Source organism: Pezoporus wallicus, unplaced genomic scaffold (genome assembly GCF_028554395.1).
Source record: "Pezoporus wallicus isolate ANWC-B61680 ecotype Strahan unplaced genomic scaffold, APGP_CSIRO_Pwel_v1 contig_5261, whole genome shotgun sequence".
In the NCBI taxonomy this organism is placed as follows: domain Eukaryota; kingdom Metazoa; phylum Chordata; class Aves; order Psittaciformes; family Psittacidae; genus Pezoporus; species Pezoporus wallicus.
Window position 1 is genome coordinate 2825886 of NW_026642423.1, and position 24412 is coordinate 2850297.

The following is a 24412-nucleotide window of genomic DNA, read 5'->3' on the forward strand; positions in this document are numbered from 1 at the left end:
TTTCCCATATGAAATAACTCTTCAACTTCCTCTTTACGTAATTTTAAAAAGCTTGTAACTTTTTCTGTTGCTGTTCTCTGGATCCTTTCAAGTACGGTGAAGCCCATTTTAAAGACATTATTTTAGCTTAAACCAATATGAACCTTGTAGATTTTAAGACAGTTTAACATCTGCTTTTTGTTCCTTTAATATTTACTTCTGTATCTATAAAGACTGATGCACATGTCTAACTTCAGGGATAGATTATTTTTTCTGTGATTCTCGGTGGTAAAATTTAAGCATGTACACAAATCTTGATTGGATTGTGGTATCAAAATACAAATGTAGAAAAATAAATGGAGGGAGAACAAAGGCTGATAACTTTGAAGCTCACTAAACTTACTTTTCCAGCTCCTGATTCATAACTGAGTTCTGCAAATGGCGATCTTCCTTGAGACTTTTGTCTGTCCTGAAGTTTTTTACATGTTTAAACCACGACAGCTTCTGATTCAGATAAAACCAAAGTGGCTCTTCCACATAGTATCTGAAATTAATCAACATTTTATGGATTATCACTGACACCTTTGGAGTCATGCAGAAACACATATGAAGATCACACAAACACTTTTGAAACTGCACAAAGAAAACTGATATAAAGGTTGGAGCTCAAGTTCTCTGTGTGTGATTATAGAATCATAGAATCATAAAGTAGTTAGGGTTGGAAAGGATCTTAAGATCATCCAGTTCCAACCCCCCTGCCATAGGCAGGGGCATCTCACACTAAACCATGTCACCCAAGCTCTGTCCAACCTGGCCTTGAACACCACCAGGGATGGGGCATTCACAACCTCCCTGGGCAACCTACTCTAGTGCCTCACCATCTTACAGTAAAAAACTTCCTCCTTATATCCAGTCTAAACTTCCCCTGTTTAAGTTTGAACTCGTTACCCCTTGTCCTATCACTAGAGTCCCTAATGAAGAGTCCCTCCTCAGCATCCTTGTAGGCCCCCTTCAGATACTGGAAGGCTGCTATGAGGTCTCCTCGCAGCCTTCTCTTCTCCAGGCTGAACAGCTCCAGCTTTCTCAGCCTGTCTTCATATGGGAGGTGCTCCAGTCCCCTGATCACCCTCGTGGCCCTTCTCTGGACTTGTTCCAACAGTTCCATGTCCTTTTTATGTTGAGGACACCAGAACTGCACACAATACTCCAGGTGAGGTCTCACAAGAGCAGAGTAGAGGGGCAGGATCACCTCTTTCAACCTGCTGATCACGCTCCTTTTGATGCAGCCCAGGATATGGTTGGCTTTCTGGGCTGCAAGCGCACACTGAAGCTGGCTCATGTTCATTTTCTCATCGACCAGCACCCCCAAGTCCTTCTCCACAGGGCTGCTCTGAATCTCATCTTTGCCCAACCTGTAGCTGTGCCTGGAATTGCTCTGACTCAGGTGTAGGACCTTGCACTTGTCATGGTTAAACTTCATAAGGTTGGCATCAGCCCACCTCACAAGCGTGTCAAGGTCCCTCTGGATGGCATTCCTTCCCTCCAGCGTATCAACCGAACCACGCAGCTTGGTGTCATCGGCAAACTTGCTGAGGGTGTGCTCAATCCCACTGTCCATGTCACCAACAGAGATGTTGAACAATACATCTACACAGCTGAACTGGAGCAAAACTGGGGTGCAACTCTATGCACCTACAGGGCACTGGTTATTTTCTACAAAAGTTGATGCAAGCTGCTTATGGAGTATATCCTGTCCAAAAGTTAAATCATCCTGCAATGAATATAACATCTCTGGATCTTGTTATTTACAGAAACTGTTAAAAACACTGCTACTTGTGTGTCAATGCTGAAATGTTTTCTGTGTATGTTACAGGATGATGAATGGTACTAACAGAACTCCTCACAGGAAATACAGGATCTTCCAGCATACGGAAATGAATTAATGCCACTGAAAAAATAGCTCTAAACTCACCTTTTTACTGAAGGAGAAAGAGAAGATAAATCCTTATGTGGGCTTTTTGCCAAACCAATGGGGGAAAGAGGGGAAACCTCAACTTCGGCTGTGTGCTTAATGGGTAAATTTATCTGATTTGAATTATACGAAATAATAGGTTAGTTCTATTCAAGTCTCATCCCAGACCCACCCCCCTTTTCCAGCCCTAGGGGAGGGAGCGTTAAATAATGGTCTTTGTAAACTGATGCCCATGCAGTAAGAGTTTGGAGGAGTGCTGCTTGTACAAGTTAACGCGGGCAGCGAAGAAGGAGCAACCAAATAAAAAGCAGCTGCAGGAGCAAAGTGGACCTTGCTGAAATTAAAAGACATGTCTTTCTTCACGAGAGTTTTGGCCATGAAATGCAAGCAGACGCTTGAATCCGAGGGAACTTCCTTCTACCGTGCGCTTTTTGCCAGTAGGTTTCACCAGCTGCCCAAACTTTCCAGCAGCCAGTCCCTGGAGGTGCAGAATAACTCCCCAGCGGCGGCAGAGAACAAAGGCGAGGCGACGGTGGGGAGCTCGGGGCGCGCAGGGGAAATGCTGGAGCCCGCCCCGCGCCGGCTTGGCAGGGTGAAGAGCCTGCACGAAATGCCCGGACCCAACACCCTCTACAATCTTTACGAGTTCTTCTGGAAGGACGGCTTCGGCCGCATCCATGAAATCCAGGTACAGCTTACTCGGCTTTTTAATGTTTTATTCACCCCGCGATTACTTAAACTTTTCCTCTTCTTTCCTCACAAAACGTTGGTTAGACACCGGGTTAGCAGCACCGCGGCTATTCAGCGCCGCGTTCCCGCTGTTAGCCAGGAGCCGCGATCCAGAGGATCCCCCCATTCAATCTCCCTCTCCCGTAGCACTGGTAGGGTTTAGCGGTTTTGTTTCGGTGAGGAGCCTGTGAGCTCGTTCTGTGTGAGCTGTGTCGGCACGCCGTTCTCGGGACCCACGTCCCCTGTGCGCGGGGCGCCTGAGCTCTCCCTTTTGATCTTTATGCCTATTTTGGACTCTTAGAAGGTGTCTTAAGACTAAAAAGGGGGAAAAAAGTCAATCCATCTTTTTGAACTGGGTGGTTGCACAGACTTGCAGAGGGCTTATTTTTTGCGGGCAGAGCTGGGAAACATGGGCTTTCCTCGGACGGCAGCACCCGCCCCGAAGGTGAGGCAGTGCCCGGCCGTTTCCACCCGGGACCGCCTCAGGCGTGCTGAGGCGCCGCCGCCCGGGATGCGTGCGGGGGATTCCCGCCGCGTTCCTTCCTTCAGCTCAGTCCTTCTGCTCTGGGAGCAAGAGACCATTTTGTTTCTTCAGCCCTCGCTTCTGCCCCGGCCTCCCCTTACATAAATACACTTCATATATATAGGTCCCCGAAGGGGGCGGCATTTGCGCCTGGCCGCGCCGCTGTCAGCGCTGCCCGGCCCACGGCTGCCTCCCCACTCCCCGCTGCGGGAGGCGGGCGGGCGGTTTGAAACCTCCCCCCGTGTGTGCGCGGAGGGGGGGGGGTGGACGGGGGTGGACTCACGGCGGTGGCTGCCCGCGCGCCCCTTCCCCCGGCAGCCCCATTGGCTCGCGGTGATGGGGAAGGGAGGGCGGGAAGAGGGGCCCGATGGCGGGGTGAGGGGAGGGCGGCGGGCAGCTCCTGTCACCTGGAGCATGGGTCGCTCTGGAGAAGGCCGGGCGGGGTGCGGAGACGGTGAAGTAAATGTGAACGGGGGTGGGGGTTGAGAACTGACCTCGGTGGTTTGGGCACTGCCGCCTCTGTGGTGGTGCACGGGCCACGGCGTGTACTGTCTACCTCAGCCGCAGCCGGCGAAGGGAGAAGCGCGGCTATCCGTGCCTGGGGCAGCAGGAGCTGCTGACCAGTATCCTTCCTCCGTACAGCATTTGCTGGATGCTGGGATGGGTAACTGTCTCACTGCAAGGCTGACTATAACAAAAGATAATTTTTTGGTTGCTTGGCCGAACACGTGGGTTTCATTCCTAAACAGTCACAGTGCATCTCCTGGGGCCCTTTCCCCATGTAATCCAAGCAATTCTGAAGTGAGCACGTGTGTTTGAGAGAGGAAAGCAGTGTTTCTCATCCTTTTGCAGTTGTGGATCCATAAAGCTTTCCACTGGCAGTACAGATCTCTTCGGAATACCTCAAACGTGGCATTTGTTATTTTGCTTTTCTTAGCGACCTTTCTCAGGTTGCGGGAACCCCAAGAGGTACACTGCCTGAAAAATCACTGAAATAAAAAAGAGTGGGAAGTAAAAACAGAAAAGGGAAACCAAAGGGAACAGGACAGGACTTTAAATGCTTTGAGGATCAAAACTCAAAAGTTAGGATTTACAAAGGACCTAAAAACACCAGAAAGAGGCAGGGAAAAAAAAAAAAAGGTTGCTTGGTTCTGCCTGTCTGTTGCATTTACTATTTAGATCTATAAAAACAAGCGTTAAGCTCCTCAGTGCATGCTGTGTTTGATGAAAGCTAAACAAGATTGCCAATGATGAATTGCTCAACTTAATTGCTTACTAATCCAGGGACATGCAGATGAAAATTCATGATAGTTAAAGCTTTCTGTTAGTTTATGTTTCTTTTTCTCTCTACCTCAGTGGTGGTATCCAGAATTTAAGAGGGACTCATCAGCCATAACTGAAAAACAAGCATACCAAGCTCCCCCAACTACTCTTGCATTCAATTTCTTTCACTGTCAGAACAGTGAAAATAATTCAAACTAGTAAAAGTAAGACAAACTACATAGTATATGCTTTTCACTACCACTAGCTCGTATGAGTATTTTCTTCTTTCATGAATATTATTCATAGAAAGGAAGTCAGGAGGAAGGGTAAGGAGGAGTTTGATACTGATTTTTATTCTGTTTTGAGTCTCAAAACTCACTTTACAAGTCATGAGTGCACTGTTTGCATACATGCTGGATGCAAATAGGCATTATCCGGATTAATAACAGTCTGTTAAACTTAACAATACAGTGAACATCAGGAATGAATTAATCTGAACCCTTCTGGTAACCTGCACAGCTACTTAAATGATGTCCTTTGGTGTGCACAAATATTTGTATGCTATATGCAGAACGGGTGGAGAAGCTGAGCCCTTTTTCACAAAGGAGGTTCTGTTCTCAGTAACATGATTCCAGTTACTCCTGGCCAGAGCAGTAATGCCTACAGCAATTATGACAAAGGGAAAGTATTTTTAATTTGATGGGGTTATATCCCTTTGTATCATCAGTGCTATGCAAGTATAAAGAAAGGTGAGGGGGGAAGGTTTGGATGCTGGCAGTTTGAATTTATGATGTGCAAAAATGCCTGGGGTGAGAGTGGTATGTGAGACATTAAAGTGTAATATTTTTAAGTTTTGGAACAAGGGGAAGAAAGCCTATGTTGTGATAGAAAATATGAAAGAGAAAATTCCTGTCGTTTTTTTTAAACATGAAATTGATGCACTGAATATCATTCTGTTTTAAAAGCAAGAGATGCCCAAATATCTTGTCCTTGCCTTTTTCTGTTTTAAAATTAGTATTGCATTTATTTGATTGTATGGCTTCACCCTTGATACGTTTTCTGTTAAAGTTCATCCTCACATGTAAACCTCACTGTTAGTGGAAAAACCAAGCTACTCTCTAAATAGCAAAATTTGTTGAACCTGGTTTTTTGTGACTGGTGACCCGTATTCCCCTCATTCTACTGCCTCTTCCTTGCAGCACTCATCTCCCAACTCGTTGTTTCCTCTAAAGACATGCTCTCATTTGTCCTTAGGTTCAGTTTCAGTTTCTCTGAAGATACTTTGGGTTTTGGATGTGCTTGTTCACCTATTGGCATACTTGTCTGCATGTGGTGTTTGGTTAGCAGCCAATCAAGCAGAAATGATAACAGTTGAGTTCCTATTGTAGCATTTCCCTTATCAGGGTGACTAATATGTGTGTCTCATTTGAATCCAGGTGCTGATTTTTGAAAATGGTAAGAATATAGTTGTAGGAGACCTTTAACTCTCTGTTAAATTTAACTGAAATTGGCCATTGTGCTCCAAAAGTAGTAAAGAGGAGACTGGCAGAGACCACAATTGCACAACTCTTGCTTTATTTGGAAAATGGGGAGAAAATATATATATAATGCTTATACACATTTTATATAAACACTTGGTACCATATGCTGAAGAGTGATTAATGTATCTTAAACTTATTGTTGGCAATTAAAAAATTCATCTCTGTAACCAAGACTGATTAAAAAAATATTTCTTGTAAGTTAATCAAGGGTCAACAGTAAACTTTCACTAGTGATTTATACACCATTTATTTACATTTATTTACAATCTGATGCAACATTTGATTTATAATCAGTGTTACTCTGCAAGGTAATGTGTCAAAGTTAAGCTTTGGTTGGTTTACCTTGTTTTGCTACTTTAAGCTGAACTAAAGGTGTTAAAATTTAAAGCTTTCTTAAATTCAAATTCCTGAGAATAGCTCTTTAGCAACTCCTTTTAAGTTTTGGGGGTTTTGCCTCTAAAATATTTATGTACCTCTACTCCAAGTGAACTCCTGGGAGTTGGGTGTTTCATTTCATTACCCATATCAGAATGAAATTTATTTGAAATGGTAAGATTTAACGGTACAGTTATAGTACAAATCTTACTGGAAAACTTTTTTTTTTTTTAATACATAATGTTTTCTAAGCCTTAATTGCCTGTTTCTTGCCTCCAGCTTGAATTATGCAACTTGTAGATCAGCCACTAAATAAACCTCACTGTTGGAATAAGACCTTAACTTCTTCTTCCTTTTGCAGAATTAACATATGTCTTTCTAAGAAAATTGCTGATGACAGTGTTCCAAAATGCAGTTCTTCACTAAGCTGCTGTGCTGTCATAGTCCTTAGTTAGGTGTGAGAAACTTGTAAGTAGTTATTTGTAAAGAACAAATTGGTACACTAAGTATTTACAAAGGATGTTAAAAGTAAATTATTACATTTTTGTATTCTACTGTTCGTTTCACCTATTTGCCTCCACATTTTTCATTTTCTCAGACATTCTTTCTAACCTGTTTGATCTGAAGGGACATGTTTTTAGGTGCCCCAAGTCCTTTCATCTTCTTGGTATTTGGTTTCACTCACACTTGGTGCCTTACAGCTTTGGGTCTTTTCAGTCAGAGGTGTGACCTCTCTGTTCTCCTTGTGAATATTCCACATTAATGCTTAGATGCTTTCTGCTGACATTCCAAACCATTCATTAACTGAAAGCCTGGTGATCAAGTTCTAGAAGTCATAGATTGATTCACTGTATGACAAATTGTCAGTTTCCTTTTGTGATATTTTTCCTTAGTAATACTTTACTTCTGTTTCTCTGTTGGTGATATTGTAGCAAAAACACACTCAGGAGTATGGAAAGATCTTCAAGTCTCACTTTGGTCCCCAGTTTGTTGTATCCATTGCAGATCGAGATATGGTTGCTCAAGTCCTCCGAGCAGAAGGTAGAGCACCACAAAGAGCTAACATGGAATCCTGGCAGGAGTACAGAGACTTGCGAGGGAGAGCCACTGGACTTATTTCTGCGTAAGTGTTGCTACTCCTTCATTTTCTTTGTTTTCTTGTTAAAGTTTAGTGATTTTCTGAAGGACTCTACAGGTCATCTGGGAATTCAGGCTTTTCTGTGTGGGAAGAGGGTAAGAATTGATAGTGAATTGTCTGTTCTGCTGTAAATTTTGAAAGGGATGGTAATGATGGGTAGTTTGTGGAGTAAGCTACCTTGCACAAAAGCATTCTTGAGGAATGCGTATCAACTAGAGCTGTCTGAGCTGACTCACTTGTAGCAGTACTGCAGAACAGGGCTTATTAACTTTGGAACAGCACTGTGCAAATGCGGTTTTACTGCTTCTAGACTGTTGCATCCAGTTGTCAGTGTGCTCTGTGGACTTGTTGGCTCAGGTTGGTTTTAGCTTTATTGTTCTTTGAACTACCCCCTCAGTAAATCAATGCAGAGGAGTCACTGCATGGTAAATTCACATCCCCATGCAGATATTTTTGAACATGGCTGATTCTAGAACTTTTCTGTCTGTAAAGCTTACATAAATTGGCAGTGCATGTGGGTGTGGTTAGTTGCCACTGCAAACTACTCCTCATCCCCACTTATTTAGGAAGTTTGTTTAGAGGGAAACTAATTTCCAGAGCCATGTACAGTCTGTTTCTTTACTAGTAGGAAAAGTCATTACGTGTTGCACTGCAGACTCAAATCTTCAGTGCAGTTCAGAGTCAAACTAATAGTTCTTTATGTTTTGTTAGATGAGATCTTAAATCAAGAGAGTCAGAAAATGTCTGCTAAAGAGATTATTTTGCTGGTCAGTAAGTACCTTGCAGCAGCATTGCTCCAGGTGAAGGAAAAATAAAAGGAGGGGGGGAATACGTGGCAATTTAAAATAAATGCATAAAAGGCAAGTGCCTGTCTTAATAAGGAATGGAAAGGTATCACTGGAAGCACTGTTCCCAAATACTGTGCTTATACAAAGCATGCAGAGGCTGAAATTCAGGTTTTTAGTCTTCAGCACAAAGATTTTGATACATAGCTCAGCTAAAGGAGAATCTAGCTGTAAATTGTTTCCTTATAGCTGGGTCTGCTATCCTATTACTTTGTAGGTTTAGAATTAGGGTACCTGAAAGTGATGTATCAGAATGGTACTAGATCAGATCCTTCATTTACCAAATCTGAATGTGTTACCTGTCTTTGATAATTAAACACCAGTTCTAGGTAGAAACAATTTTTTGGTTTGTTTGAAACATTTTAAATATTTTAATAATTCAAATGTTTAAGTAATTTTAGTAAGCAAATTTTGCTAATTTCTTGTGTTAGCTGCTACTAAAATACTGATACAGAGGCACTTGTCAAAGTCAAAATACTGTCACTGAAACCAGAGACTGACTTGCACCTGTACATACATGTAGCAACACTGAAATTTAATGAGGATATACAATAAATACATCATAAAACTATAGCAGCATAATACCAAGTACACGTGATAATAATTTTCACCACTTGCTTTCATTTGACATGAAAAATCGTAAATGGTTTCATTGAGAAGCTCTTATGCAGCTGATGATTGTTAAGGAAAATTGTGTATAGACATTATTAATAATCTCTTCTAGGGAGGGGGAACAATGGCTAAAAATGAGAAGTGTACTGAGGCAGAAAATTCTGAAACCCAAAGATGTGGCTGTTTACTCTAAGGGAGTCAATGAGGTAATCACAGACTTAATTAAGAGAATCCACACCCTCAGAAGTCAGGAGGACGATGGGCAAACAGTGACCGACGTTAACAACCTTTTCTTCAAGTATTCAATGGAAGGTAAGCCCAGTCTGTATAACATTTTTTTAGGCATTTTTGGCAAATGACTAGTGCCCCTTTGTGATTAATCTGAAAAGGGAAGCTTGATATTCTGCTTTCAGATGTCTTCCTTCTTAGTACAGCAGTTATCAGTAGAATTCCTTTGTAGACTCCGAAGAGATGATACCTTGTAGAAAGGGTTAATTCATGTGGAAATGCTGGCATATAGGTAAAATGTGCAATCAAGGTCCTGAGCAGTTTCGGTACTCTGTATTTCTGTATTAATTTTGCAAGAATAAGGGTGCTAACTTTCTAATTGTGAGACTTTGAAGACATGTTATTTTAACAACATACTAGCCAAATTCCAGGTGGAGAATCACTGTGTGATGGATCTAAATTCTTTTTATAGCTTAATGTGGGAAAAGATACTGCTTTCGAATGTTACACATGCCAAGTGTAGGGTTGTTATGCTTGCTTTAAAGTCATCTGCCACTAGCTACCATTAGTGAGGGAATGCTAAATGGAACTCCAGCCTGAGCTATTATGGCATTTCCTGTGTTCTTACAGAAATCTTAATGGTTATTCTCTTTCATGCATTCCTTTAACTGACTGCATAGAACCTGATCTCGTTACACGTAGCGCCTTTTAAAAACATAGGTACTGTGCTGACGGGCAGCTGAATCATTTGGGCTTTGTAAGAACTTCCAAATTGCTCATCTATGAAGATGGTGTATCAAATTGGTGTCTGCCTTTGGTAAACTAAACTGAGTCTGTTCTGCATTAATAATCTCTAAAAATGGCATTAAACTAAGATTTACCAACATTATGGAATTTTAAACTCTTGAGCTTACAGATTCACTTTAACTGATGGGTTGGTTTAAATTCTTTGCATTCCTTTAGCTTTTCATTTATAACTTGTGCCTGGCACACACATATTTCCTATATGAATTGTGGTTTTAATTAACTTACGCTGTCAAATGTTCAGGGAACCAATGTGTAAGATTTTTTTGAAAGGACTGTGTAAAGAGCAGAAGAATGCGTAAGAGCTAGCAGTTGCTGAAAGAGGCACAAGAGAAATAAAAGGCACAGAAAAATAATCTTCCCAGGGAGAAAAATTAGAGAAAGAAGAGTGGGTTGAAAATAGCCAGATTTTAAAATTATTTTTGTCTCTAAAGAAGAAATACAAAGCAAAGAACAGGGAAAATGGAAATTTTCTTAAAATAGCTACATGTATATACACTTGAGAATTTATGGAGAGTTTGATGGAGGGGAAGAGCAAAGTAAACCATCATTATCTATTGTACTCTGTTTAGCTGGGCCTTTTTACTGTTCTAAATTTCATTTTATTTGCTCTCAACTGCAGTAATAATAACTAAATATTTTTGGAAGGTAGTTCAATTATGTTAGCATTTTAATTCCTTAAACTACTAAAATGTATCTATGCATGTGTATAGCAAATTCTTTGATTTCATATGTACAGGTGTGGCAACTATTCTGTATGAATGCCGGTTGGGCTGCCTGGAAAACCACGTCCCGCCGCAGACGGTTGAATATATTGAGGCTCTGGAGTTGATGTTTAGTATGTTTAAGACCACTATGTATGCAGGTGCTATTCCCAAATGGCTTCGTCCACTTATTCCAAAACCCTGGAGGGAGTTCTGCAGATCCTGGGATGGACTCTTCAAATTTAGTAAGATTTAGTAGTAGAAAAGTTTGGCTGTATTTCTGCAGGTTTTGTGTGTTTGGACAGGACTTGCTGCATTTCTTTTCTAAAATTCTAGGAATACATCGTGGCAAAAGTCAGTTTCACATTAAACACAGACTGGCCAGAGGAACCACTTAAAAACCATACTCTATTGAAAAGAAAATTTACTGGTACACTTTAAATATTCCCTATTTTATACTGCTGTTTCTTTGCTTGTCTTCATCTGTTCCATCACCCAGGCCTTACTCCAGGTTTGAGTTCTTTGCCAAGACTTTATCTTAAGCCACTCAGATTTTAATGAAGGTAGTTTTGTTGACTTCAGCAAGTTTTCAGTCAGCTACTCTGACAAATAATCACTACTAAAATTAACTAGAAAGATAAAAAAATTAGACTTTAGCAGTTAATTACACTCTTTGTGAAGATTATATGTCTACTGTACAAGCATATAAGTTGGCATAGAAGTATACCGCTATACTACAGTATTTTTTTTGGTAAATAAAGCATTCCAGGCTACTTTATGAATCAGCTTTCATGTAAGAAGAAGAACTTGTCTTTGCAATATTTTTTTTTCTTTTTAATATTTTGGACCCTCTTTCTCTAATGTTAGAAAGCTGCATGTATTTTTAATCTTATTTTATTAGCACTATTTGTCTAGTTAGGTCTGTGTACACCTTCCTGAGGTCAGATTCTTTAGTTTCTTAACCTTTAGTACACCTAGTATGCTTATTTTTTAATATGTATTGCTCTGTACATGTAGTAGGCATTAGAGATTTAAGTGTGTTTTCTGTGAACTGTGTACATTTTTACACTGCCACTTCTACATTATTTCCCACAATAACGTACTCTTGTTCCCTCTTACGGGTTAAAAATAACAGGAGACTTCAGCTTTGTCCTAACAGTGGCTGAAAAACTGTTCTTGAGGAATTTGTTCCATTTGAAACTTGTGATGCTGTTTCTTTGTTGAATCCCTTTCTGAGAAAGGAATCAAATGGTGAAAATCACTATGTGATATGTGTGTATTTGTGTAGGCTTCACAAAGGAACATATTAATTCTAGTTTCTTATTTTGTAAGTTCATTCTGTGAGGCATTAAGTTTCTGAGGGTTTTCCCTGTTTTTAAAGCCCTTGTTTCACTGAAGATGCTATTTGTAATCATTGAAGTATAAATGGGATTGTGGGTGAACTTGTTCAAAGTGTCATTCACTGATGTTTTTCAGTTTTTGTTATTACTTAATGCTCCTCATCTTCAGTGTAGTTCTGTGGCTTTGACCTTCTGGTTGCAGCTAACATCTTGTAGCAGCTTCTGTGTGCCGAGTTACAGCATGCTCTGCAGAGTTCACCACTTCTATCAGGGTCATCAGAAAACAAGCCAGGTGGGCAGAAAGACTTGACCTTCAGCTTCCTTCATTCCCTGTCAGAAGCTATAGTCTCCTGTGTCCTTTCTTTGCACTCAGCATTCTCATGCTGTGAGCTACTTAGGTTCCTGTCAGCTCAGTCTTTCCTTATAAGTACCCAGTGACCTCCACCACTACTCTGTTATCTTTTCCTTGAGAAAATAGATTCATTTATTTTATTTTTATAGGTAGTGTAGCATAAGGGAGAAATGTCATTACTGTCTGAAACCAGCAGAAAAATAAAAACGGAAGCTTAATTATTATTTTTTTTTTAATACCAAAGGTCAGATCCATGTTGACAACAAATTGAAGGCTATTCAGTCTCAGCTGGATCGAGGAGAAGAAGTGAATGGTGGGCTACTTACATACCTCCTAGTGAGTAAGGAACTTACTTTGGAAGAGATCTATGCCAATATGACTGAAATGCTTCTGGCAGGAGTGGACACAGTAAGCTTGTTACCATTTTTCTTGTGCACAGTTGTTTTCAAATCCGTACCATTTGCAGCAGTCTTCAGGGGGGTTATGTTATTTATAAGGACATAAATTCTGACACATTTAAGTCATGACATTTTTAAAGTGGTAGAAAATACATCACTTTGTAATCTCTCTGCTGGAATGAAACTGGTGTTCTGTTCTAGCTAGGAACCCATCACTTTGGGTCCTGCAGTTTCTTAAACAGATAAAATAACAATTGTTTTTACACTGGCCTTAAATTTCATACATTTTCTTGTACTAGTTTGAATACTGGGTTGGTATTTGTGCTTCTTTAGGTAGACCACAATAAAAAAGGCTGCTGAGAGTTAGTGTGAAAAAAATTGATCAGTAAACTCGTAGGTAAAATTTGGTGAAGGAATTTCTTGTGTGGCTAATAAATCAACTGAGGCACATATTATGGATTGGCTCCTGGGTTCTATTGAGGTTTATTAGGAGGTGGGTGTTATACAAGCACTAATGTGGATAAGGCATAAGTTTACCCATGCTTGTGTTGGCAACATACAGTCAGTCTGAGGCAAAGAGCTGTGGTAACGGGGCTCAGTACTAATGAGGCTAGCGTATGGAATATGTTAACACCTAGTGAAGCATTTTATGTGGCCATCTTTCCTCATTCTTCTGATTTGTCATCTAGAGTATTTGAAGAAATATTAAAGTCATGTATGTATGTTCCCTTCCTCTCATTCCTGTCATCAGTGTAGCTTGGTATTGACTGCAGCATGACAATCAGAAGAATGAGAAAGGATAAAAATGAGTTATTCTGTTGTATACACAAAGTATACAGAGTTATTCAGAATATCAGTGAATATTGTAAATGATTGTAACTGAACAAATTTTTAAAGTATACGAATTTGATAAAGTGCTATGTAGGACTGTTTAATAGTCTTACAGTAGAAAAGTTTAAAACTAGTTAAAAAGTAAAGTAGCCTTAAAGTAAAAACCCTCTCTGGATAACTGAAATCAGATTTTTTTTTGATTTAAGAAAATTTATTAAAAAAAAAAAAAGTAGTACTTTTGAATTCCAACATAAGGAGCATATGTAAAACTTATTTATGTGCTGAAGATTGTTTCATTGGTTAAATATCCCAAAGGGCTTATGAGTTTGGAGAGCTTTTTGATGTTTGGTTCTCAAGTAAAGCACAGTTATTCATCCCATTCATTTTCTAATATTTCATACATTAATCTTCCATTCTTAGTGTGTGACAGAGTTTTCATTAAACTAAGAGGAAAAGGTTCAAGTTCATGCCAACAACTTTCCCTTTCCATTTGACTCAGCTTTCTCAGCCAGCAGAATTTTTTTTTTTTTGTAAGAGAATGGTACTTCTGATTTCCTCATTTTCAAATGCAAGACTGAAACTGAGGGAATCTTTTCCCCTACCGCTGTCACTTCAGTTCTTATTTTATCATGGAAACTGAAAGAGGTTTATAAAAGCTTTCAACAAAATTGTAAGGCAGGTTTTAGCTACAGAGCCTTTTGGCTGTCCCTGGAACAGTGCTAATTTTTAAGAGGTTATGAAGGAGCTGGGAACCTGGGAAGAAACAGTGTTTTTATCAGAGTTCTGTATACAGCTGGCACAATTGCCAGCTCCTCTGAGGTCTGAGAGGAATAAAACAGGGTTGCATTTTAGCAAGGGACACTCAATATTGCAAGAAGAAAAAAAGAAAGGTTCTGAGAATGATACTTCTAGCATTTGTTTGAAGACAAGACATGATGAATTTGGATTCTAAATTTTTCTTAGATATAAGCCCAAAATAGGGCATTTCAGGAAGTTGGTGTTTTTATCCATACATTGTTTATAGCCTGATGCTTTGTTGTACCAATGAGTGAGAAGCTGAAAATAAAGCTGTTTCACTTTCTACATAGGAAACTTTTTGTCTCTCTTCATTATACAAGTTGAAAAAATACACTTAAAAATATTTCAAAAAAAATGTGGTAGAAGTTACAGTTTTTCTGTCTGAAATGCTGCAAAAGCATGGAGCAGATCCTCCTGGAAACTGTGATAAGGCACATGGAAAATGAGGAGGTGACAGCCAGCATGGCTTTGCAAATAGTGTCTGACAAATTTAGTGGCCTTTTATGATGGGGTTACAGCATTGGTGGATAAGGGAAGAGCAACTGACATCATCTGTCTGGACTTGTGCAGAGCATTTAAAACTGTCCTGCACAGCATCCTTGTTTTTAAATTGGAGAGGCATAGATTTGATGGATGGACCACTCAATGGATAAGGAATTGGCTTGATGGCTGCACTCAAAAGAGTTATGGTCAGCAGCTTGATGTCCAAGTGGAGACCAGTGTTGAGTGGTGTTTCTCAGGGGTCGGTTCAACATCTTTGTCAGCAATATCAACATTGGGATTGAGTGTGCCCTCAGCAAGTTTGCTGATGACACTAAGCTGTGTGGTGCTGTCAACTCAGTGAAGGGAAGGGGTGCCATCCAGAGAGATCTTGAGAGGCTTGAGAGGTGGGCTGGTGCAAACCTCCTAAAGTTCAACAAGGCCAAATACAAGGTCCTGCCACCTGGGTTGGGGCAATCCCAAACACAAATACAGGCTGGGTGGAGACTGGATTATAAACAGCCCTGAGATGCTGGTTGATTAGAAGCTCAACATAATCTGGCAAAGAGCACTTGCAGCCCAGAAAGCCAGTTGTATCCTGGGATGCATCAAAGGAGCATGACCAGCAGGCCAAGGGAGGTGATCCTGCACCTCTGCTTCACTCTCATGAGATCCTAACTGGAGTACTGCATCCAGTTCTGGGCCCCCAACATAAGAAGGATATGGATCTGTTGGAGCAAGTCCAGAGGAAGGCTACAAAGATGAGGGCTGAGACACCTCTCTTATGAAGATAGGCTGAGAGAATTGGGCTTCTTCAGCCTGGAGAAGAGTAGGCTCCAGGGAGACCTTACAGCAGCCTTTCAGTACTTAAAGGGGGCCTACAGGAAAGCTGGAGAGGGGCTTTTCCCAGCATCATGTAGTAATAGGACATGGGGAACTGACTTTAAACTGAAGGAGGGTAGATTTACATTAGATATTAGGAAGAAATTCTTCACTGTGAGAGTGGTGAGGCACTGGAACAGGTTGCCCAGAGAATTTATGGATGCCCCATCCCTGGCAGTGTTCAAAGCCAGGGTGGAGGGGTCTTTGAGCAACCTGGTCTAGTGGAAGGTGTCCCTACCCATTGCAGGGGGGTTGGAACTGGATGATCCTTAAGGCCCCTTCCAACCCAAACCACTCTATGGTTTTATGAAGTTACTAAGAACAATATAGGTAAGGAACAGAATGATTGCATTGTCACTTTGCCATAACTACTCAGGAACACTGAAAATACATTTTCATGGTAAATTTTCTGTCTTCAGTGATAGTTGTGAGGGAAACAGCATCAAGTAAGGCTATTTGCTTGACCTTAATGTCTGGGTGCAAGTGGCAGTAGAAGCAAAGTGTCCAGAGTCTGTCTAGTATTTGAATGGGATAGCCTGAGAAATCCATGTAGCTTAAACAGAGGGGACTCGTGGTTAAAATAATGGTAAATATTGTATCACTGTACTTATTTCCATGTTAGTACAGATGGAGTGCATGATCTCAGAATGTGTCCTAAACCACAAGTGTGCATTGAAGTGCCACCTTTCCAGCTGAGGTGAAAGAGGATTAGATGATGGGCTCCTTTAAATTATCTTGTGCTCAGAGTTGAACTGTCTTCTGACTTGTGTCCCATTTCTTCCTTTGTAAAAATATTTTAAACTTATTTTTCACACAGTACCTCTCTTCTGGAGCCTTGCTAATTATTCGCATCATTAGTTAGGAGGGGAGTGTATTTTAACATCTTTGGGGCCACTTTGAATATATAAGCTCTTCTTCAAGCTTCCTTAAGAAAGCTGTCAATAGGATGCTGAATTTCAGTCAAATGAGAATTTTTGTGAGGTAGAAAGTGCTAGTTGTGATATAGCACTGCTTACCAAAGGATAAGGTATAATCTTAGTGATAATATCAAATCTGTTGTGTGGAGGCTAATAGGAGACCACCATATGCTTAAAAGGGTTTGGTAATATTCTGAGTAGTATTCTCTTGATTCCTGTGTATTGTCTTGCTTCCTGTGAAACAATTTTGTTGGAAAGAAAGGTGAAACACATATTGAAAACTAACAGTTAACTTAATCCATTTTTGTTTAGAGTGTTCATGTAGTTTTGATTGCATTTGTTTTTTCTGTTGCTTTTTATATATCACTAGAAAAATATCAGCATGGATTGTTTTGGTATGTGGGCGATTTTTGGCTGGAAAAAAGATGAAGGAGTGCTGGTGATATCTGACAACATCTCATTGAGTCCAGATATGAATCATTGCCAGTCTGTTTTATAACCGTAAATTTATGAAACACATAGTTGAAAACTGGTTGTTTTTCTTGGCTTGAAGTTATTCTTAAACTAGTCTTTTTGAACTTGATGATGGTGGTTATGTGCTTTCTTCCTTAGACTTCTTTTACTTTGTCCTGGGCAACATACATGTTGGCGAAGCACCCCAAGGTTCAACAATGTGTTTATGAGGAAATAGTCCATAAAGTGGGGAAAGACCAAGTTCCTGTTGCTCATGATATCCCAAAATTGCCTTTGATTAGAGCTGTGCTGAAAGAAACCTTGAGGTAAGTAGGTAGCCGACAACTATAACCATTAATTAAAAAAATTAATTCCATGTAGCTGTAGTGGATTTTGAGTCCATACTAACATTTGTAGTTGGTTTCTGTTACTTGCTGTTTGCTGCTTCTGCTTTTATTTATTGTATAAGTATTGTGTCCAAGGATGCCTAAGCAATGAAATATGTTCAATTGTATAATGTTTAATGCTTTTAGTGTGACAGAAGTAGTATGACATATGTAAGACATGTCTGTTAAGGTAAGTAATTGAAAGCTAGGTTTTTGCCTTTTAAAGTATTAGTCTCTGATGGACTGCAACAACCTCCTGCCCCACACTGGTACTTTGCGGTGCCACTACAGTGATTTTAAGCTTCTTGATTTAAATTGAAGGCTTGTGACTTACTTTTTTAATGTTTATACCAAACGTTCATAGTGAGGTTAGGGCAGTAAGAGGACCTTAGGGAAGGCATCAATAAGGCTTTTTCACCTCCCAGTAGTGCTAAAACATCTCCAGCTTGACAAGTTGATTGCATTTTTTGTACATGTGTAAAGAAAATAAATATACAGGCCAAACAGCTCAACCTCCAGTTATTAGTAATAAATTTTCTCAGGTATTAATCACATTCTCAGAGATGATTCAAGGCTTTTGAATCTCCAAGGTGTTCTGTACTTTTGAAAAACCTTTTTGCTGTGAATGTATATTGCATTCATAATGCATATTTGCAAATGCACATTGGAATCTAAACTTTTAAAGTTGTATTTAGATATTATTTCTCATAAATATTTATCTCTAGGTTATATCCAGTATTGCCAGGAAATGGAAGAGTGACCCAAAAAGACTTGATAGTTGGAGGATACTTGATACCTAAAGGGGTAGGTTCTATTGCAGTCCTCTCCAGAGAACACAGTTTATTTTTTATGTATGAAATGTGATTTTACAATATATATCCACTTAATTGATTTCAAATGATTTCACCAAGTTAGAGCATTAAGAGGAAAATATTTTAATAATAACCATTTATATGGCAAAACCGGATTTTATAATTGACTTTGTTGATGCTGTTTTTTTTAGGTTTGTCCTCATGACTTGTTTTTAATATTCCTAAGGGTGTAGTCTATTAACTTCTCTGTGCGATGTTACAATTTCATTTAAAAAGCATTAATTTCATTATTCTTGCAGTTTTCTAATTCTTTGCCTTTTAATTCCCCTTGCAGAAAGAGTTTAATTTCCTTTTAAAATTATGAATCTTTTCCTTATACTATTGTCACAGTTTAAATCCAGCAAAGATTGCACAGAGATCATGGTAGAACGGTATGGCTCTATTTTAAGTGGCAGCATTCCTGTTAGAGCAATGTAGCTTTAAATCAGTTAGGATTCTTAATTCTTAATACAGTTATTTAAATATTATTCCACACAGATCCTTCTAAACACACCCCCCCCCCCCCAATTAATTTGGAAACATCATCACATCAACTATTGCTGTTCTTTTTCCTGAGGTGGTGTGGTGTTTTTTCCTTCTCATCATCTATTTTTTTTTACTTTTCCATTGTCTTGTATCTTTTCTCTTCCTCTCATACTGAGACAATTCCCAGTACTTGTGACTTTTGTTCCCATCTCATTCCCTACTGCATCTTCTCTAATGTATCCAGCAACATTTTAAACAATTTGAAGCTTATTTCATTCAACCAGGTGAGAATGTGATCTGATATTCCAGGTATCTGTTTTTTCTTCTAGAATTACTCAAAAATACTTAATATTTATCACCTCATATTGCAGGAATGGCATTAATTACAAATAATTTTGTATTATATATATTGGAGTTAGCTAAGTATAAATATGATTTATTTCCTCAGACGCAGCTGGCACTCTGTCATTATGCTACTTCATACAGTGAAGAAAATTTCACAATGGCAGATGAGTTCCGACCTGAGCGCTGGCTGAGGAAAGATAACTTTGACAGAGTAGACAATTTTGGTTCCATCCCCTTTGGTTATGGCATTCGAAGTTGCATAGGAAAAAGAATTGCAGAGTTGGAAATTCATCTTGCATTGATTCAGGTTAGAACTATGTGACAGCATTACAAGAAGAAAAATATATTGGTATGATTCTTTTCTATGTATACCATTTCTGGATATCTTACAGTGCTCAAAAACTTTGTTTTTGGGTATTGTTTAATATACTTATCCTGCAAAGGATGCTTGAAATGTGACATGCTAGTTAAACTACATTGCAGAATTATAAATCCTTATAGTACATATAAAGGTAAGATTTTTAAGGAAATATATAGATTCAGTATAGAAAGTTTTTGTAAGCAAATTTGAAGTCTTTCTTAATGTATACTACAATTATCATCTGCTCAGTTTCAGTATTTTAGTTATGAAGAATTTACATGAAGTAGTTTTTATATCCTGTAATGACCACAGTGTAATGACAAATAGTAGAATTTTCTATGTTCTGTGGTCTTCTGTCCTTTCTTGTTCTTTCTTCTAACCTTATTATTGCTTTGGATATACATAATTTATAGTTATATAAGTAGTTAGTATTTACATATATATATAGTTTTCCATTGCTTCATGTCATAAAGAAAGCTTCGCAACAGCTGCTGCATTTTTTGTCATTTAGAAGACACCATTTAATGCAAATACTGAGCTCAGGTTGTGCAAAAATTTGGAAACTATTTATAGTTACTTATCTATAGAAATATTTAGACCATTGTATGTATTCAAAGCAAAGCTTGATTGAATTTACCTTAGAATTTCCTTAAGTAAACTCCTAGGGCAATCTCTGAACAATTAAGTGTCTGTCTTTTGGAACTCACAGTGAGATAGCTCTCAGGGGGCTGGATAAAACAAACATACTTGCTTCTTTTTCAAAAGGAGTATCAAGGAAGTAATAGTGAGCCTGCTTTTGTTTCCTGGAAAGAAGCTGGAATAAAATAGCACAGAACGTATTTACAAGCATCGAGGTACTTCAGGAAGTATTTTCCATGTCTTATACATTGTTCTCATAATTAAATTAATAAAATTTGTTCCAGATGGAAGTACCTATAAAATGCATGCACAACTAATTAGAAAAAAGAAATAGCTGGAGGCAGCAGCTGTTCCACTGGGAAAGCATTTTATTAAAATTCTGTAAGACTGTCCTGCTTTTGATTTAGGTTGGTATTTTCATTAACAGTGGAAATGATGGATTAGAGAATGCTTTTAGTGTTTGCATAGGATACCAAGCTGACATAAATGAAGTTAAAATCAAAGGAGGTGAATACAGAATTATGAAAAAATGGAGAAATGTTCCAGAATCAACACAAAATTGTTCACTAAGAAAAGTTGCAAGTTACTGCCTGTAGAAGAAATCAGTTGCATTAACTACAAGTTGCTGACTGGGTAATTAGTACCACAGAAACAGACTTGAGGGAAATAGTAAAAAATCTGTCAGCGATAATTATGCTAATTCTGACGAAGCAGTGTAATTCTTGGGTATATTAACAGTATTAGCAAGCATGTTGTATATCAGAAAGAGGAGTTAAATTACTCAGTCTTAACAGTCTGACAAATCCTTGGCTAGATAATGATACACAACAAATTGTGTGCTGCATTTTAAGGACAGCATAGTCAAACGGGGGGAAGACTGAGAGAATAAGAAAGATGAGGGGCTTGAAAAAGAGAAGAATGGGATGAAAATTTCATCAAAGACATAACACTAAAAGATAGTTATATATATGAAAATAACACATTGCTCATCATGCTTACTAGAAGGATAAGAGAAGATTGCTTAGTGTACAGGACAAAGTGAGAGTTGGGAAAAGTTGAGGATGTTATGGTATCTCCTTCTTGAAGGTTTAAAAATAGATAGCAGTTATTCTATGCTCAGCCTCAGGATGAGTGAGAAAGATCTCTTGAAGTTTCTTTTAGCCCATTATTTCTCTGATTTGCAATTGATTCTCAGTTTTGTTAAGTGTATGGAAATAGAATTTTAATGTATGGAGAGCCTGGATGATTGAATTATAGTGGTTCTGTTCAGGAGAGGCTCTAGTATTTGACTTCCTGAACTATGATTGTTTCATTTGGTGCCCTGGACAGTTGCTGCTCACGAGGTTTGAAGAGATCTCAGTTTCTTTGATAGCTCAGACTGTTTAATCTGGTTTTGTGGAAATTCTTCAGAAAGGACTGGCTCAGTCCTTCCTCAGTCAAAGGAGGAAGATTTTTAACCATAATCTTCACTTTCTAACAACCATTTTTTCTGTGTGGGAATCATAGCACTTAAGACTCCACAGAATTGGCAACAGAAATATTGTTTATGACAGTCTGTTACGTTCTCTTCTCCAAAGTCTAATCTTCGTAATTCTGCAGCTTTTGTAATATTTGTCCTGTTTATTTTCACAGTTGCTTCAGAATTTTGAGATCAAAATTTCTCCCAAAACTGAACCAGTTCATGCCAAAACTCATGGACTTTTGACTCCTGGAAACTCCATCAATGTGAGATTTTCTGACAGAAAGTGAGACTCCAGTGTTTTGGAAATACTTGTATGATTTTTATGGGAACAGACTTGCATCTTATGGATGTTTAATTATACTTGTTTTATGGTTTGTATTGGCAAAATGGTCAAGGATTATGTTCTGCCTTAGTACTAGCAGTACATAAGAGAAATTACCTCTTCTGTAATAATTACACATATGAAAACATAGTGAAAAAATTACTTCTTGCACTGGGTATCTGCCCTTACCTGGAAAGATTCCTAGTAACAGCAACATATGCATTGAGAAAAAACCCAACCAAAATTCAGTCCTATCATTCAGTGCTTTTGTTACACTGCTTTGTCATGAAAGTCAGTTACTCGGTGCGTCTATTTGCGAGCATGCGTTTTAGTATATAATTTGTGAAAATTAGTTGAGCTTGTGTTTCCTTGTTTCTTGTCCTCCCATGTTTTTTAAAGGTTTCCACCTAACATTGAAATTCTGAGATCATTTCTCTCTTGTCTGTAGAAACATTTACCTCGTGTGTATTAAAAAGTTAATACAGTAATATGAAAAGTAAAGACAGAAAAAATAAAATTCATGTCAGTTTCTGGTTAGGCTCAAAATACAGAACCATTGAAAATTTATCCAAACATAATCCCCATGAATGTTTCTATATAATTAAGAAAAAAAAATCTTTAAAATAAAAGCTTAAGTGTCACATTGTAGAGTTATGAATCCAGACATTATTCTCATCACCAAAGCATATGCTAAGTGGATCAGCACAAGCCACTTTCACCATTCTAGTTAATATTATTCCAAAACTAAATGTAAATAATTAAGTTGTTGCTACATTTTAATAATTCAGTTAAAATTCTTCAACAGTAAGAACTGGAAACTTCCCATTGTGCCATGCTGAACCCATAGGCAGGTGCACAGTTCCCTTCAGTAGGATGAAAATGTGACTACTAAAGTATTTGGAGATTTTTTCTTCTTACTATCTGCTGTCTTAATGTCTTCTTTACGAAGAGTAAATACCTGAAAGGTTTTGTTGTTGGTTTTTTTTTTTTTTTTTTGTTTTTCCTGTGACAACTAACAGAAAAGTCTCTCTTGCATGATACTTCAGTCTTTAGATAACTTTAGTGTCACTGCACTAACCTAACTTCATCATTTCTGGGAGAAACCTGATACCTTAGGACCATGTTATGCCTTGAACATCATTCAAACCTACATAACCTAATAAATTAACTGTAATTATGTATAGTTAACTCTTTACGCATCAGGCTCTGACTGCTGTTCGTGAGGTAGTTTACATACTGATACCCATAAACTTCTCAACCATATGAAGAGTTAAAAAAAGTTATGCAACTCAGTTTTTAACATGGCCACATTTTTCTTTGCTCATCTAGCTCGAAGAAGTCAAAGACAGGTTACAAGTTAAATAACACATGGTATTTTTAATGGTGTACATGAAATTCAACTTAGATAACTACTACAGTCCCATCATTGTAGTATTTTGGTTACTTTTTGTTGTGCCTTTTCAAGGTCTTGACAAAAGAAAAACAAAAAAAATTTGTATGGATCTCATATATAAAATAATACCACTAAACAAAATTGATCTGATCTGTGAGAAGGTAACTGCTTACATGATGACTTTAAAATGTTAATCCTATATTGAGTAAATACATGTCCTGTAAGAAAAACAGGAGATCTGTGAACAGTTTTTTCCTTTAACAAGCTTCCCTTTTGATGCTGTTTTCCAGGTCTTCACTTTATTCCTTTTGTTTTTCTCTCCTGCTGTTATTTCCAATTGTCTCCATCTTAAATAGAATGGAGTTGTATTTGCCAGAGCCAGCTGACATCCCAAAGGAGACATGTTGCAAAGGTCTGTTTAAAAGTCTGCAAATTGACTATTTGACTCCATAACTCCGCCTGGTTTTGTTGACTGGGGGACCAAGGAGCCCAGGCCTTGAATCCAAATTTGGATTCTGTATGGTGACCTCTTCTGCATTGTCAGCATCGTTAGAAACACCACCCATTGCTATGTTGTGGTACATTTGCTACTTGGTATCAGTCCCTTATTAATGACTGTAGGAGAGGGAAGAGGTATTCTAAAATGCTCTTTAAAGCATTTGAGTCTTTTAATGAAAACAGAAAGCTTGTGATTTTTTTTAATAGAGTATCTACCCATGTAAGTTGTCTTTTATACATAATAAAATATTTATACGGAATTTACAAGTCCTGGTTCTTATTTCAATTGCTATTTATAATTGCATTTTTCTTTAGCATTTTGAAGTTTTTGACTTGTTGGATAGAAATGGAAGATTCGCTGATACATGAGAAATTGCTAGTTCAGCTAGAAAAGACCGCGATTCACACAAGAATTTAACATGTGTGGTGACCTGGCTGATAGAGAGGTAATACTATATTAGAAGTATTGTCAGTCTGGAGGAAAGTTAGTGGCAGAATTACCCAA

The 24412-nt window shown here is 38.5% G+C and overlaps 1 protein-coding gene across 6 annotated transcripts; it reads left to right on the top strand.

Moving 5' to 3' along the window:
* Positions 1 to 1807: 1807 nt before the first annotated feature.
* On the top strand, positions 1808 to 24167 carry LOC130610410 (cytochrome P450 27C1). Of its 6 annotated transcripts, none has more exons than XM_057430258.1 (10): positions 1808 to 2639; positions 7315 to 7505; positions 9090 to 9289; positions 10749 to 10958; positions 12650 to 12813; positions 17324 to 17490; positions 18276 to 18354; positions 19336 to 19539; positions 21865 to 21988; positions 23773 to 23829. In XM_057430258.1, exons 1-9 carry the CDS (start codon positions 2301 to 2303, stop codon positions 21979 to 21981), a joined length of 1671 nt encoding a protein of 556 aa, XP_057286241.1. In that variant the 5' UTR covers positions 1808 to 2300; the 3' UTR covers positions 21982 to 21988; positions 23773 to 23829. The 6 variants fall into 6 exon arrangements, with proteins under 6 accessions (XP_057286241.1, XP_057286240.1, XP_057286239.1 ...); XM_057430256.1 differs by having other exon boundaries at positions 1809 to 2639; positions 21865 to 21977; positions 23700 to 24167; XM_057430262.1 differs by having other exon boundaries at positions 2527 to 2639; positions 7388 to 7505; positions 21865 to 21977; positions 23700 to 24167.
* The last annotated feature ends 245 nt before the right edge of the window (positions 24168 to 24412 follow it).